This window comes from Peromyscus eremicus, chromosome 8b, assembly GCF_949786415.1.
Source record: "Peromyscus eremicus chromosome 8b, PerEre_H2_v1, whole genome shotgun sequence".
Classification (NCBI taxonomy): domain Eukaryota; kingdom Metazoa; phylum Chordata; class Mammalia; order Rodentia; family Cricetidae; genus Peromyscus; species Peromyscus eremicus.
The window spans coordinates 31,213,226-31,229,157 of NC_081424.1; the positions used below are offsets into that span (position 1 = coordinate 31,213,226).

The 15,932-nt window shown below is 41.2% G+C and overlaps 1 protein-coding gene across 2 annotated transcripts in view; it reads left to right on the forward strand.

The window, feature by feature from the left end:
• The window catches only part of Akap7 (A-kinase anchoring protein 7), a 137,351-nt gene that overhangs the window by 25,285 nt on the left and 96,134 nt on the right, over window positions 1-15,932 (forward strand). For both annotated transcript variants that reach the window (XM_059272638.1, XM_059272637.1), the window contains exons 4-5: window positions 3,547-3,683; window positions 6,950-7,110. In XM_059272638.1, the coding sequence (XP_059128621.1) occupies window positions 3,547-3,683; window positions 6,950-7,110 (298 nt within the window). The remainder of the gene's footprint in view (window positions 1-3,546; window positions 3,684-6,949; window positions 7,111-15,932) is intronic.

Consider the following 15,932-nt stretch of genomic DNA (forward strand, 5'->3'; position numbering starts at 1 on the left):
CCTTTCTTCTGCACAGAGCTCTCTGTCCAGAAGCCCTGCTTTTACCTCCTGACTACCTATTGGCTGTTTAGCTTTTTATTAAAGCAATCACAGGTGACATATCTTTACATACTGTGATCACATATGTCACAAAAAGGGTTGGAGTGCCTCAGGCATCAATTAGTAGGAACTGTTTCATGACCTTGTCTTGACACCCACCCCCACACAGTTAGTGAAAGTCTTTCGACTCTCTACAGCTTTAGGGAGTGGGACAATTGAAGTAATGGCCGCTCTACTTGGATATTTATACCTGGACTTCTCCTTGTGCTGGTTGGAGAGGAAACCTACAAGTGACTGGGGGCTTAGAGAGGTCTGGGTTTCTATTTTATCAGTTCCTGTTTGTGAGGAGCAGTGTAGCCCTCAGACTCCAGAGAATCAGAGAACCCTGGAATCATTTCTTCCTCCAAAGAGAGCTTGGTGTGTCCCCTCAGGGTAGAAGGCTCTTTTCATCCCACTGCCGCATAGTAGGAAGACGCACATTTCTGAGAATAGTGCAGAAGACGCGAACTGGTGAGGCAGAGATTCTCTGGATATGGACCCCACCCGCCCCACTGAAATACTTTCTTTATTTGGAGGGGTTTGCTGATTTTCTAGAGTGGAGTGTAAAGCAGCGAGGGTGGACTTTGTGTCCTTCCAGTGGTGTGTGCACGCATGATTTCCCACTGATTTTGGTCTGTGCTTGCCCATGCTTATTGAAGTGTGTTACTGGAAGTGATGTAGTAGCCCCATTAGCATTGGCCTTTATTTCAATAGTCGAGACCCTGAGGGTTCACCGGATGGAGAGGATGGAGATAGGTCTCTACCAAAAGGCCTAGTTTCTTTGGAAGACTGGTAGCATAAGTCTCCTTTCTTTGAGTGTGACTCTGTAATGGTGACAGAAATCTGTAGGTACAGGGTCTCTTGGTTTAGGACCTCTTGAGACCAGACTTGAGAGGAAAACCTCTTGGTCTTTGTCCCTGTAGCTTTTTTTTAGTCACAAGGACACGAGACTCAGGATTCTTTTCCTTCCTAATTTATTTTTGTAATATTTTATTTAATGTGTGTGTATGTGTGGACATCTGGTGACCAGAGGAAACTTGTAGGAGTCAGCTCTCTTCTTCCCCATGTGGATCATGGGGATTGAACTCAGGTCCTCAGGGCTGGCGCAGGTGCCTTTACTCACGGACTGAGCTGGTTCTCATCTTGTTCTTTTTGCTCTTTTACGCTGTTTGGCTGCGGTTCAATCTTCTGTTTCTCTGCAGGGTCACCACGCCCTCTGACAAGCATCCATAAAAGTCATTTTGGTGCCAGTAAGAAATACTACTGCTTTGAGTCTGCTTAACCTTGGTGTGTGATGTTTTTATTTATTTGCAAGGTTTCCTTTTTTCTTTGTAATAACAAAGTTTATAGAATTAGAAAGAGAAATACTCAAGCTGTGTTTTTAATGACAATGTTTAACGAGCAAGATTCCTAATCTAGGACTGCAATCAGAATGAGTCATCTGTTTGTTTTCCTGCTTACATGATTGAATAATAGACCATTCAGTCTTCTGTGGGAAGACAATGGGAAAAGCTCACATGGGCCTTTTAGCTGTTTGTTAGGTCCCCAGAAGCAGCTTTTGAAGATGGGCCAGTATTTTGCTCAGGCATATTCCACCTGCTGGAACTCTAATGGACCTGGTCCCTTCCTTTAGTCTGGCTCCTCAGTGTTCCTGGAGGTCACTCTGGTCTCCCTCAAGTTCCACTTCTGCCACTAAACTCCTAGAGAAAATCTTGGGCATAATAACATTTTCAAGTTTGAGTAAGGAACAATTCGTGAATTGGGGACACCAGACTTAAAAGAGGGTCAGTGTTCTAATTTCCTTGTGGCAGAGGCAGGTATTTATAGGAAAAACGTGGGAGTCAAATAAAGAAATTGATTGCACTTACGAAGTTGCCTTTAAGGTTTACCTTGTTGGAACATCCCCAGTCACATAATCATCATAGTTAGTTGGGCGCTTATGATTGGCTGAAGTTAATTTATGTTTCTGTCTAACAAAACCAGAAATGACTAGAAATGACTGGAGTCAAATTTTGCTGATTTTTTTTTTTCCAGTTTAAGCAAAGTTGAGGGTATTTTTAATCTCCTTGGACAATTTTAAAGCCAGATTGGTTTCACTTTACCAGGGTCCATGGAGATGGGTATGGGATATAGGAGTTAGGAAATGGCCTTATGGAGAGAGATGGACTTTGTACTGACCGCAGAAAGTACAGTGGGAATTTGTAACAAGGAGCAGTGGTAAGGTCAGTGGATAGAACACTGCTAAGAAGAAATGTGGCTTGACAGGACCACTGTCCACGGCAGGCCACGGGGAAGGTGGTCAGGGTACCAAGGATGGGAGAGTTTCTCCAAAGTCACTTCACAAGATTCTTACTCAGAACGGGCTCTACAGGGATAAAGGAGAACCAGGGAGCCTAATGAAGCAGTGGACTTGGAGCCTGGTTCAAGGAGAAAGGCTAGGTCCCAGGACATTGTCTTATGATTTGCTCCGTACATTCCCCCAATAATGGGGCCATTGTTGAGGATAACACAGCGACTCCAGAATCAGAACAGTGTGCTGTGCTCATGGCCCGGTGCTCCCCCCCCCCCCCCACCCCCTTTACTGTTTTGTTCTACTGTTTGCTGCCTCTATTGCCAGCCCAGCTTTTCCTTGTCTCATAATAATTCTGCTGTCCCCAGGCTTTTCTGAATTCTCTCAGACCCTTCTCTGGGCTTGCTATTTTACTTCAGATAACTCTCCCATGTGCTGACATTTACAGCTTAATTGACATCTATGGCTCTAACAGGAAATGGAGGAGGGAGATACATCATCCCTCTTCCTGTTCCAGAGGAACAGGTACTGAGAGGGAAGACAGACGAGCAGCCTGACCTGCAGGCTTTCCCTGGGATGCATACTGTCATAGTTTGGATTTCCTTCAGCACTGTCTCCATGGTTATACCCCACCCCTCACAAGGCAGGAAGAAAATGCCAGCAGTCATTCTTATTGGAATTCCCCTTATCCTAGAGAATCTTAAAAGCAGTGAGGAATAGGTCCAACAATTCACTGTGGGACAAATAAATATTACTTCTAACAGAAATGGAATGTTGTCTGCTGATTTGACCTTTCTCTGGAAGAATAAAGCTTTTTTTCTTAGGAATGGTCATGATTAGTGAGTCAGACCCATATTACAAGGACATATTTCTAAAAGGATGTGCGGCCATGAGGAGTTTCCCCACCCAGTCTGCAAAATAAGAGTGTTGCGCTCAGATCTGTTGCCTGGCAGACAGACACACATTTTTGTGATTCTCTACATTTATATAGCATATCAAGCTGTCCCAGTCAACTCTGGCAAGTGTGGGAACAAGTAGACTGTTAATGTATTTGGTTGCAGAATCTTGACGTCCCTTTAATTTTGGTAGTTGCTTGGTTATTTTTCTTATTGATTTAAAATTTTGCCTTATAAAAATTTTGCTCACTTATATCTTTTTTTTTTTGTATGTGTGATTAGATCACAGCTGGAATTAAGGTCTTGCAAAACACGATACTACAACAGGATAAGCGGCTGGCCAAAGCCATGGTTGGCGATGGTTCCTTTCATATCACCTTGCTAGTGATGCAGTTATTAAATGAAGATGAAGTAAACATGTGAGTAATATGTCTTTCTTGAATATTATTGTCCAAATTCTTACTCTACTGTGAGTAAATATAGACAAGCCCAAGGAGGCATTGAGATTCTAAAGAAATATTCTTTATCCTGATTGCTGGTCATTGCACAGAGGGTTTTTTATTTTTTATTTGATGTAGCATAGGCTATCCTTAAACTTGATGTGTCAAGTAGCTGCCTCAGTGCTGAGGTTACGGACACATTCTACTACACTCTTAAAAAATTTTTTTTTTTTTTTTTTTTTATTAATCGAGACAGGGTTTCTCTCTGTGTAGCCGTGGCTGTCCTGGTACTAGCTCTACAGACCAGGCTGGCCTTGAACTCTTAGAGCTCCACCTTTCTGTACCCCCTTAGCGCTAGGGGTTAAGGTGTGTGCCATACCACCCTGTTTGTTTAAATATTCTTATTCCTGGGGAGAGGATTCCTCTGCGCTTGGTCTTTTCTCTGAGGTCTTCATCTGGTTTCATGAAGCCGGCCCACATTCTGGAGGAGCGGAGATGTCAACTTCTAAGTGTGATCCACGGTGCAGCCTCTGTTGGGCAGCTCAATAGAATCAAATGGGTGAAATTTTCTGGGGAGACAATTTTTTTATGTGAACAATTTTTTAAAAAGCCTCTAAGCTAACATTTTTGTTCTTCATCCAATATTGTATAGTATGCTAGGTATCTAGATTATCAGCTGCCAGGCCATATTCATTTTTATTCTTCAGAGTCTAGCATCTTATCTTAGGAGTTAGTCAAGCATTCATCAGTAGAGTGGATGGCATTGCAGAGGCATTTTTAAAAGAGTTGGTTTGGGTAGATATCATGTAAGGTCCTTTTGTGTCTTCAGAGCAGAGAAGAAGTAGAAATGTATTAGGCTAAAAGTAGCTGCTGACTGGTAAGAAATTATCTCAATTTAAATATAACCTTTGGCCTGAACTGAGTTTCAGAAGTCTGTTTGTACATGGATATGCTTTTTCTTTTAAAATTAATAAACCCCTTCTTTAAATATAAAGAAGTCTTTTGCAAAGCACTCTTGAGAAGATACCCTGCTTTAAAAAGGATATGATAGTGACGTTACCCAAGAGACCCTCTGACTCCTTTGGATCCATGGCATCTCATTAGGTAAATACTTTGCTGTAGACAGCCAGACAGTTGAAAACCTGCACTATTTAGGTCACCTGTGTTTGCTTCACACGGAGTCTGCAGAAGTCATTATTTCTGGAAAAGTCTTATCTTCGTCATGACCTGTTTTAGTTGATAGTTCTGTGCAGCCTGGATGTCTCGAATTCCCTCAGTTTACGGTAGGTACGTGAGTGCTCTGTGAGCGAATGCTTTGCCTCACAGAACTCAGTGAAGGGCAGTATTTGATTCGAAGTGTGGACCACATGTCCTGTGGTCCCGAATGCAATTAGGGACACTGGACTCAGGATGTGGATGTGGAGACGTGTTGACGTCTACATATAGTTCTGCAGTTTTTCATCGTCATTAGAACATGACTTGTGAAACATACCAATGGAATCAGTTCAAAGCTGGGTGTGAAGATTGGTTGAGAAATATGAAAGCACTACAAAAATCTCTCTTCTCACTTATGTGTTTGGTGAACAGGATAATTCAACGATGGTTTTGTTAGAAGGAAGTTTGAAAACCCTCTCCAGACTGCCTATGCTCATTTCCTTTTTTAAGTAATTGCTGCCCTCTAGTGAGTCTTAATTTTATTTTCATAAAAGGTGCATCCACCAGAATTCTTTTCAAGATGTAATTGATCATAAATTTCAGACCATGCAATATTTGATAGTGTCTAACTTAAAATATAAAGGGGAATAAAGTTTTGAAACACAAAGTGGTAGTCATAAGTGAACACAGGCTAAACAGCTGTAACAAGCATTTAGTTCTAATTGGGGAATACAGTTAAGCTTACACTTTGAGTCCAGGTACAATAAATCATGTTAATAAAGACATTGTATTTTAAGAGATAATACCTGTTTAAGTTTTTGTAGAATACATTGTAAACAGTAAGTCCTGTTTGAGTAAGCATTAGTACTTTGATTTTAACAAACCTAGGACTTGGGCTGGGGACATGATTTAGCAGGTAGAGTGCCTACTTACCCTGTCAAACACAGGCCGGGTGTGTGCCTGTCACCCTAACACCTGACAGGTCATGGCAGGGTGACCAGAGGTTCAGAGTCATCCTTCTACACATGAGAGCCTGCCTCAAAATGCCACCCCCAGAAACAAATAAAAACAAAGTTTAAACACTTCCCACAACCTAACAAAGCTCTCCTAGGTAGTAGGTTGTTTTGAGATGTATCATTAGTAAAACATTAAAATAAGGATTTTTTGAGTTTAGATCTCTTTTTCCCTGAGGTAGTGGAGTTGAATCTAGAACCTCATACACAGCAGGCGAGCACTCTACAACAGAGCTGTAACCCCAGCACTTTGAGTAACACAGGTAATTTTTTTTGGTTAGTAATTTCTTTTTGTTTGTTTGTTTTAATTTTTTATTTTTATTTTTTGAGTCAAGGTCTTACTGTGCTCTAGGTCTTATGGGGTCCAGGTTGGCTTCAAATTTGCAGTCCTCCTGTCTCAGCCTCCAGAGTGTTTTGTTTACAGGCATGTGCTACCACATCTGACTTAGAAGTTCCCTGATGAATAATGAAATAGTATTATCTTAGTTAGGGTTTCTGTTGCTGTGAAGAGACACCATGACCACGGCAACACTTATAAAGGAAAGCATTTAATTGGGGCTGGCTTACAGTTCAGAGGTTTAGTTCATTATTGTCATGGCAGGAAACGCAGTATGCAGGTGGAAATGGTGCTGGAGAAGGAGCTGAGAGTTTTACATCTTGATCAGCAGGCAACAGGAAGTGGCCTGAGACACTGGGTGTGGCTTGGGCATATGAGACCTCAAAGTCCGCCTCCACAGTGACACACTTCCTGCAACAAGGCTACACCTCCTAATAGTACCATCCCCTATGGGCCAAGCATTCAAACACATGAGTCTGTGGGGGGCCATTCCTATTCAAACCACGACAGTATTGCATTTATGTCTTTAATGGTAATTATAATTAGGAAAAGATTTAATTTACCTCTTCTATAGTTGTTTAAAAATTAATATTGGTTTTAACCACAGGTTAGATCCAAAAAGGTATTTTGAACTTTGAAATATGTAAAATTTATCTTTTAAAAGTGGATTTCTTTGTTTCTTATTTGTTTTGTCTATTTTATTACTTATCATATTGCTGAAAAATATTGTCTCTCACTAGTGGTACTGATGCGCTTTTGGAGTTGAAGCCGTTCGTTGACGAAATCCTTCAAGGGAGGAACTTGACCTTGCCCTTCCAAGGGATTGACACTTTCCGAAGTCAGGTTGGCTTTGTGAAGCTGGCGGATGGAGATCACATCCACACTCTTACAGAGATAGCAGGTATGGCAGACATTGTACTCATGCAATCTCGTGTGCAGTTTCCCATGGTTGTCGTAGAGATTTGGTGTCTGAGTTTGGAGAGCCAGGATAACCGCACTCCGCATGGGAACTGCCTCGGTGTTGGTTGTTTAAGTAGTGGCTAAAAGTGTGGTAAGTTTTCTTGAGGGCACTGTTAATTCTGGAGCTTTCTAGAGAAGATACTAGACTGGATTCAAGTATGAAGTGTAAGTCCAAAGGGTCCCTTTGTATTTCATGAGATTCGACTAAAATTGGCACTTGATAAGTATTGAATGAATGAATGACAGTCACCATGTTCCTACTCAGAGGCTTGAGGGAATTGTCACCTTGTTTACAGAGAGTCAGTCAATGAATCAGCCACATTTTCATTTATATAGCTCCCTCTTCCTTTTTTGACTGTTATTTGCTGAGGAGAATGTCTGTTCCTGAGTGTCAAAGGCCTCGCATTTATTGGAGGTCATTTACAGCAGATACACTCAATTGCAGTACAGTGGGGCTTGCTTGGGTGGGCGAATTTTGAGTTTGACTCAGAGATAATAGGTTGGGTGTTAGCCTACAAACTACAGCAGTGCTTGTAATGTTATCTTGTGCTATCATATTGTAGGGTCACTCATCCTTGGTCTAAACACACTATCAGTGTTTGGTCTATAATTGGTTTACATTTATCTTTTGAGGTTTTTTCCCCTATCTTTATCCTTTTCTTCTCCTCTCTTTTCTTTCCTTTCCCTCTTAACTGCTCTACCTACTTTGTTCCTTCTCCTTTTAACCATCTATTTAAAAGATAATTTAGCAACTGAACATCTAGTACCAAAATGAAAGCTCACGTTTCAGCTAACTCTTGTCTTTACGGTCTCTCCCTTGGCCTGCCTCTATTTAATTTGGCGATCATCCTGAAGTTGGTGTCTGTTATTTCCTTGTATTTCCCCCACATATGCGCATATCTGTTTTAGTTGGTTTTAACATAATAAAAAGATTACCAAGTTGTCTGTGACCTTTTAGGATATGCTTTCATTCTTCATATTATATTACCTCTGTGCATGAATAATTGCTTATTCAAAAGAACACTTTAGTGGAAGGGCGGGTGGAGTGGAGTCAGTTTTCACTGTTGGTTTTTCTTTTATGTTTTATAGTATTTGAGATTAGTATTTTGTGAATGGCAGTGTTTTCATAGGGTTTCTCCTCATTCAGATATATGTTAACATAGAAAGGCATTAACAGCGGTGCCACTAGTACTGTCTGGAGTATAGCTTCAGTCCATTCAGGTGCTATCCATTCAGGTGTATTAAACAAAGAGCTGTAGCTGAGCAGCAGTAGCACACGCCTTTAATCCCAGCACTCAGGAGGCAGAGCCAGGCAGATCCCTGTGAGTTCAAGGCCAGCCTGGTCTACAGAATGAGTTCCAAGACAGGCTCCAAAGCTACACAGAGAAACCCTATCTCAAAAAAAAAAAAAACAAAAAAACAAGCAACACAAACAAACAAACAAACAAGCCCCAAAGAGCTGTTTATCTTTCAGTAAAAGATTTCTTTTATTTACTTGGAATATATTTTACATAAGAGCATTTTACCTGGGTTATGAATATAAAACTTGCTATTGATGTTACTGGTCAAACAGCCACATTCATCTTCACTAAGGTTTTGATGAATTTATTTTCTCTAATTTCATTTCTTTTACATGTCAGACTCAAGGAATTGTACTTTAGTGGGACTATTCATTACTTTAACATATACTTAGCGAGCACCAGGTAGGTGCTTGGGATAGTGAACGGAAATGAAATTCTTGGTCCTCTGAGGAGCAGTCTTATACAGGAACAAATGGATGAGAGGGTGTGGAGGGACATGGTGATTTCTATACCCAGAGGTGGGTGCAGAGTACTAAAGGCATACAGGAGACATGTATGTATTGAGGGAGTTTTCACAAGAGATAGAGCACTGAGCTGAGATTTGAAGGTACTTAACAAGCATTCTGGTTAAGAAAAATGGAAGAGGGCAGACAGAGGAAGAATATGTGCAAAGAAATCAAGATATATTTAGGGACTCTCAGATAGTTCAGTTTTTATCTTTAAATTTATTATTTGGGGCGTGTGTGTCTGTCTGTCTGTCTGTGTCTGAGTGTGGGACTGCATGTGTCACGCTGCGTGTGTGGAGGTCAAAGGACAGCTTTGTGGCGTCAGTTTTCTCCTCTCACTTTTACGTGGGCTCTGGGAATTCAACTCAGGCCACCAGGCCTGCACAGCAAGCGCCTTCCTGCCTAAGCCATCCTCCCAGCCTGGAGTTCAGTTTTATTGGAGTTCCAATTACAAACCTAGGAGAATCGGTAAAAGGAAATTCACATAATAAGGGAACAAAGAAAGTGAAAAAATCATTTTAGGAAAATGGTGAAAGCTTTAAATAGTGGTTAAGGGGAGTAGAGAGGAAAATTTTATGAAGCAGTGTAGGGTGGGATGGCAGATCAGTGCAAGTGTCTTTAGGACGACATTCCAGAGACTCATTATTTCTCATTTTCTTGGGTCTGTTCTGAGCATGGAATGGAGAGAGGAAGCTGAATGAATGTATACTTGACCCTTACATGCAGAGTTATTAAAAAGAGCATGGACACTGGGCAGTGAGTGCTGGACAGTGTCCGATGCTGTGTTATCTAATTTCTATTCGAATGTGAAATCAAGCGGGATGGTGTTGGGATGAGTGCTGGACGGTGTCTGATGCTATGCTATCCAGTTTCTATTAGAGAAAGAAATAAAGTCGGGGGAGGTTGATATTGGAAGACTGGGGCAAGAGGGCTGGAGATTACTGTTAATAGAAGCCTACCAGTGAGAAAGCTGTAAGTGTAAGTGATGGCCAGGGAACACTATATTGAATTTTGAGAGTTCAGGGGAATTGATCGTAACAGAGGCTAATGGAATCTTCTTCCTCTATTTTCACAAAGAGGAGCAAGTGATAGAAATTCAAAGACAAAAATGATTAAAGCTCATTGTAGAGTTCAGTAAGGTTACCAGATAAAGTATCAATATAAAAATATGGAAGATAATTGAGGTCAGTAAGATGGCTGGGTGGGTGAAGGCGCTTTCCACCAAGCCTGACTGAGTTGGATCCTCTTGGCTCACATAGTAGGAGAGAGCTGACTCTTGCAAGTTGGCCTTTGACCTCCATATAGTCACTGTGCTCAAGTGTGAGTGTGTGCACATGCACACATGTAAATAAATGTAAAAAATAAAAGTAGATACATTGAATTACCGAATTTTCTAATGGGCCGTCATTGATAATGGCAACAAAATCTTAAGAATGCGAACAACCTACCCTAGGATGTATGCTAGCCTTTTGTGGAGAGAATATTTTAACTATATCTTTGCTAGGTGCATTTGTCAAATGCTTTTTTCATTTTTTCCTTTCCTTTTTCACTTGTTGCAAGAACATCTCTAACACTCCATGAGAAATACGTTTCTAGACTAAACCAGACCATCAGCAAATTGCATGCTTACTTACATAAAACCGTGTCTCTATAGGAGTGGTAAGGCAAAGTTGCTTTCAAATGTTTTGCGTTCTTTTTAAGACTTTATAAGTACATGATTTATGGAAGGTTTACTTATGTATTTAAAATTAAATGTGAAATAACCAAAAAGGCTGATTGAAAAAATTGTTTTTTAAATATATTCTTGTTTTAAGACAGAGTCTCATGTAGCCCAGGCTGGCCTCATACTCACTTTGTAGTTGAGAACATGCATCACCATGCCTGGGTTATGGGTGCTCAGATTGAACTCAGGGCTTTGTGTGTGCTAGTCAGATCCTCTACTAACTGAGCTATATCTCCACCCCAACCAGAATTTATTTTTTAATTTCAGTATCGAAACTGGTTTCTTTTAAAACATTTTAAAAAAAGGATCAGGCTTCTTGTTTTTTGCTTTTTTAAAAAAATTCTTATTTCATGTGCATTGGTGTTTAGCCTGCATGTATGTCTGTATGAGGGTGACAGATTCAACTGGAACTTGAAATACAGACCATTGTGAGCTGCCTTGTGGGTGCTGGGAATTGAACCCTGGCCCTCCAGAAGAATAGCCTGTGCTCTTAACCACTGAGCCATCTCTCTGATCCCAACAAATCATTGTTGATATGATGCTATTGGATGGTTAGCTCAAGCTTCCTGAGATAGAAAGGCTTTGCTGTCGAAAGGCTTAGGCTTTAACTTATTTTAATTTAGACTGCAGGACACTTGGCCTGTCTTTCTTGTTCGAGTCCGCCTTTGTTTCTTTCCCCTTATTTTCTCATCATTTATCATGCTATCCAGTTCTTTGGAGTCATCTTAAGCCCTGTTTTGGGGTAGGGTAGACTGAAGTATGTACAAGTAACCATTCAAACAGTGACACTTAGAAGTCAAGTAGGATTTAAAAAGCATTAGCTGGCCAAAGGGAAGGCATCTCTAAGAGCTTTGAGGGCAGAGCATTCCAGAATCGATGCCCACAGTCAACAACCCTAATGTATTTTTTTCTGACTGACTACTCAAGAGAAAATGCTAGACTTAAATCTTTTCTTTTGTAATATAAATATCACTGAAACATTTCTAATTAGCCATTCAGTCATTGTCCTTTTCAATAATTCAATGGGTGCTTGCAACATTAAGAATTCCATCCATTCTCTGCAAATCTTCTCACAAAAGTATTTTCCAGCATTGATGAAAGCTCCATTGTGTGGTGAAGAATGTGAAATCTCACCAGCTTTAATGGGAACAGGAACGGATGGATGTTCATTTGTCATTTTAGCAAAGGCCTCTGCCCTTGTAATTCCTTTCTTTCTTCCAGATGCATTAGGGACTACTGCTTAGAAGTATTTATATTCTGAAACTTTCAGCAAAACATTACAGAGGATAGAAAACGTAGGGAAAACATTACCGCTTGGTAAACTCACTTTTAACTTGTTATGAGAGCATTGTACTGTTGCTTTTGTTTATTGTTTTCATGTATACGTGTAAGAAATCTCGGTATTTTAATAGTCATGGGAGATTTTCATTTATCTACACATTGAAGCAACAGATTTTGTTTATTTACGTTGTTGGTTTGAGAAAAGTGTTTGCTTGTTCTGTATCCCCTACTGGCTTGGCACTATGTAGCCCAGGCTACTCTGAACTTGAAGCAATCCTCCTGTCTCAGCTCCCCAACTGCTGACATTATATATGTGTGCCACACTGCCAGTTGTCAAGGACTAGGCAGTGCACTGGGAATGCCTGGCACTGGAGTTTACTTGGTACCCCCATTTATGGACGTACTCATATAGTCAGAGTATAGACATTTTTTCAGTATTTTATTTCTTTATAGTCATTGGATTGTTTTTTGGTATTGGGGATCGAATGGAGGCCTTGGCTCTTCTTAGTGTATGTTCTATCATTGAGTTCCACCCCTAGTCTCTAGATTTAGTTTTAAAGGAATTCTTCAGGATCAGGTTATATGAGTCTAACAGCATCATTACTAGGATCTCTCTCTGGTCTCCCTCAGTTCCCTGATCTTTTTGAAAGAAGCCAAAGAAGACACACAGGTAGGTGAGGCTTGTTACAGAGTAATGTGAAGCCCTCTGAAGATGAGGGTGGGCAGTGGCCAAGGAACCACTATCTGCACATTAGGCAGGTTTCTAGGGTCTGCACCAGCCAGCTTCCTGGTGGATTTTCCTGTCTAGTAATTGACCCTGTTAGGTAGAGTCGATGGTACCTCCTTGCTTTTTAATCAGGTAATCTTCCAGATAGTAACCTTATAAGGGTTAAGGCTCATGAAACCAGCTTTAGATAGTGATCCATGACCTTTGCGGCAGTTCAGGATGTCATATTCCCTCAAGGGTCAGAGATATGACTCAGGTCTCATTCCTCCAACAGTAACAGAGTCCTGGAGTTCTAGTCCTTGTTTATACAGACTGTTGGTTATGAGACGGGATCTACTCCCTGACACCCCCTAAGCCTGCAGATAGCTGACTAGCTACCTAATGGTATCAGTGCATTAATTTAGTAATAATTTTGTTTTTATAGCATATCTAACTATTTGTTCAAATGGTGTATTCTAACTTTCAGAAGAATATATTTTGTCAGGAGATCATTAAAAAACTTTGTTATAAACTGTGTGTGTGTGTGTGTGTGTGGTGTTTATGCCTACATAGGGAATATTAAAATTTTGTTCAGAACAGTGGCGGCAGAGCTAGTCAGACTTAATAGGGAGCAGGAAAATTTGTAAAGGATGTAAATAGTGTGATTTATCTAATTTTAATTTTAATTGAGAGAAGTTTTAGTTCTTAAGTTAAATTTTTTTTTCTGATTTTCCAAGACAAGGTTTCTCTGTGTAGCTTTGGTGCCTGTCCTGGATCTCGCTCTGTAGACCAGGCTGGCCTCGAACTCACAGAGATCTGCCTGGCTCTGCCTCCCGATTGCTGGGACTAAAGGCATGTCCCACCGCCACCCGGCTGATTATTTTTACTTTATGTGCATAGGTGTTTTGTATGCATGTATGTCTCTGCACCACGCGTGTGCCTGGTATGTATGGAGGTCAGAAGTAAGCATCACATATCCCCTGGAACTGGAGGTACATATGGTTGTGAGCCACCATGTGGGTGCTGGAAACTGTACCCGGGTCCTCTGGAAGAGCAGCCAGTGCTCTTAACCACTGAGCCCTCTCTTCCATCTCCAAAAGCATTTTAAACTAAGGACTGAATTTGAGAAGCTGACAAGTCATTCTCTGACCTCCTGCCCTTCCTCTGAAGAAGGTTAAGAACTTAGGAAGAATTTTCTAACCATCCATGGAAGCGGGTTGTCTGGCTTAAATTTGAGAGGTTGTCTTCCTTGTATCTGGAGGAAAGGAATGTCCTTTTCTCTGGAGGCATGGGGACACAGAGAGGCTTTGCTAAGTTCTCCCAGTCGTCAGTCACACTTTGCATCTAATTGTACTTCTCTGTAACTATCCACTTGATTAAACCCACCTTAAAAGACACACAGTTTGGGATTGGAGCGATGACTCAGAGGTTAAGAGCACTCACTGGCTGTTCTTCCATGGTCCTGAGTTCAATTCCCAACAACCACATGATGGCTCACAACTATCTAGAATGTGATCTTATGCTCTCTTCTGGCCTGCAGGCAGAACACTGTATACACAAAATACATGAAAAAAAATCCACAGGGGTTTACCTGCTTTTTTGGGGGGGGTCCTCAGTATTTTTTTGTGTCCCAAGTCACATAAAACTTCTAAATAAAATTGTGTGCTTTTCTTGTTACTTTGTCTTTTGTTATAGAATTCTAACCCATCAACATAAGAAAGTAAACAATATGTTGTGTCTGTGCCCCCCCCCGCCCCGCCCCCTTCCCCATCAGCCTTGAATTACATAAGCAGATATGCTGTTACTAATTCTTTTTGTTCTTCTGATCTGAGTGGTTGTTTTGTGCTGGAGTCATGAAGAGGTCAAGTCCATCTTTGCGTTCCTTCGTGTACCTGTGGGTTTGTGGGGGGCTCTTGGACACATGCCAGTATTTGACCTCAGGGGCTCTGGGTCACATCTTACCTTGGTCTTGTTTCCCAGAGTAAAAAAGCACCAGCTCCTTTCCTAGCATGATCCTGTAGCCTTAGAGATTATGAAGAGACAGAAAACTGAATTTATGTCGCATTTCTTTACATTTCCAATGATGAAATTGCTCTGAAAAGCTTTTTGCATAGAAATGGATATAGAATTTTGTTCATTTTCTTAAGCAAAATGCAATTTGTTAAGAAGGTTATTAGATTGAGAGATTGCTAAAACTTTAGCCGGTTGGAATTATAATGGTCTTTGCATACTTTTGTTCAAAATGAGAAAAGTGCCCCTGGTTAGTATGATAAATGATTCCAAGTACATTTTTCTCATAAAGGAGAAAATGGAAGGCTTTAGGACGCTCATTTGAGCATTATGCTTTCTCCTATTTTGACTGTCATTTCCCCCAAGATGGAGAGGACAAACCATTTCTGGTTCCTTGTAAGGAATTTGTTCCGTTCCAGCGTTTCTGGGCCTGCCCAGGCTGCTGTGTTACCGCAGGAAGGTCTGGACTTCCTGTCTGCTGGTGTCTCCGGAGCTTGCCGACCCTTCACCCTATGGCCTGGACATGTCAGGACAACTTTGCCACACTTCCTTCATGTACCAGAGAGCAGGCTGCTGCGCGCCATCCTGAGACAGCACTTTTATTTCTGCCTGTTTGCCTGCGACACCCTCCGTGCTTCCTCTTCGTCCTCATCTCTCTCTCTCTCTCTCTTTTTTTTTTTTTGGTTTTTCGAGACAGGGTTTCTCTGTGTAGCTTTGTTAGCATTGTTCCTTTCCTGGAGCTCACTTGGTAGCCCAGGCTGGCCTGGAACTCACAGAGATCCACCTGCCTCTGCCTCCCCAGTGCTGAGATTAAAGGCATGGGCCACCACCACCCGGCCTTATTTCTCTCTTAACCCCTTCCCTCGTCCTCTCTTTCATTTACTTAATTTTCAGTCAGACACAGGAATGAACTTCCTTTTGTGGCTGTTTTTTTTTGTTTGTTTGTTTTGTTTTTTTGTTTTTGCTTTTCCTGGATCTCGCTCTGTAGATCAGGCTGGCCTCGAACTTACAGAGATCCTCCTGGCTCTGCCTCCCAGAAGTGCTGGGATTAAAGGCGTGTGCCACCGCTGCCCAGCTTTAAAAATATTTTATAAAGATTCATTGTATTTTACTTTGTGGTGTGTGTGTGTGTGTATATACTGCCTGGCTTTAAAAATATTTTGTAAAGATTCGTTGTATTTTACTTTGTGGTGTGTGTGTGTGTGTGTGTGTGTGTGTGTGTGTGTGTGTGTGTGA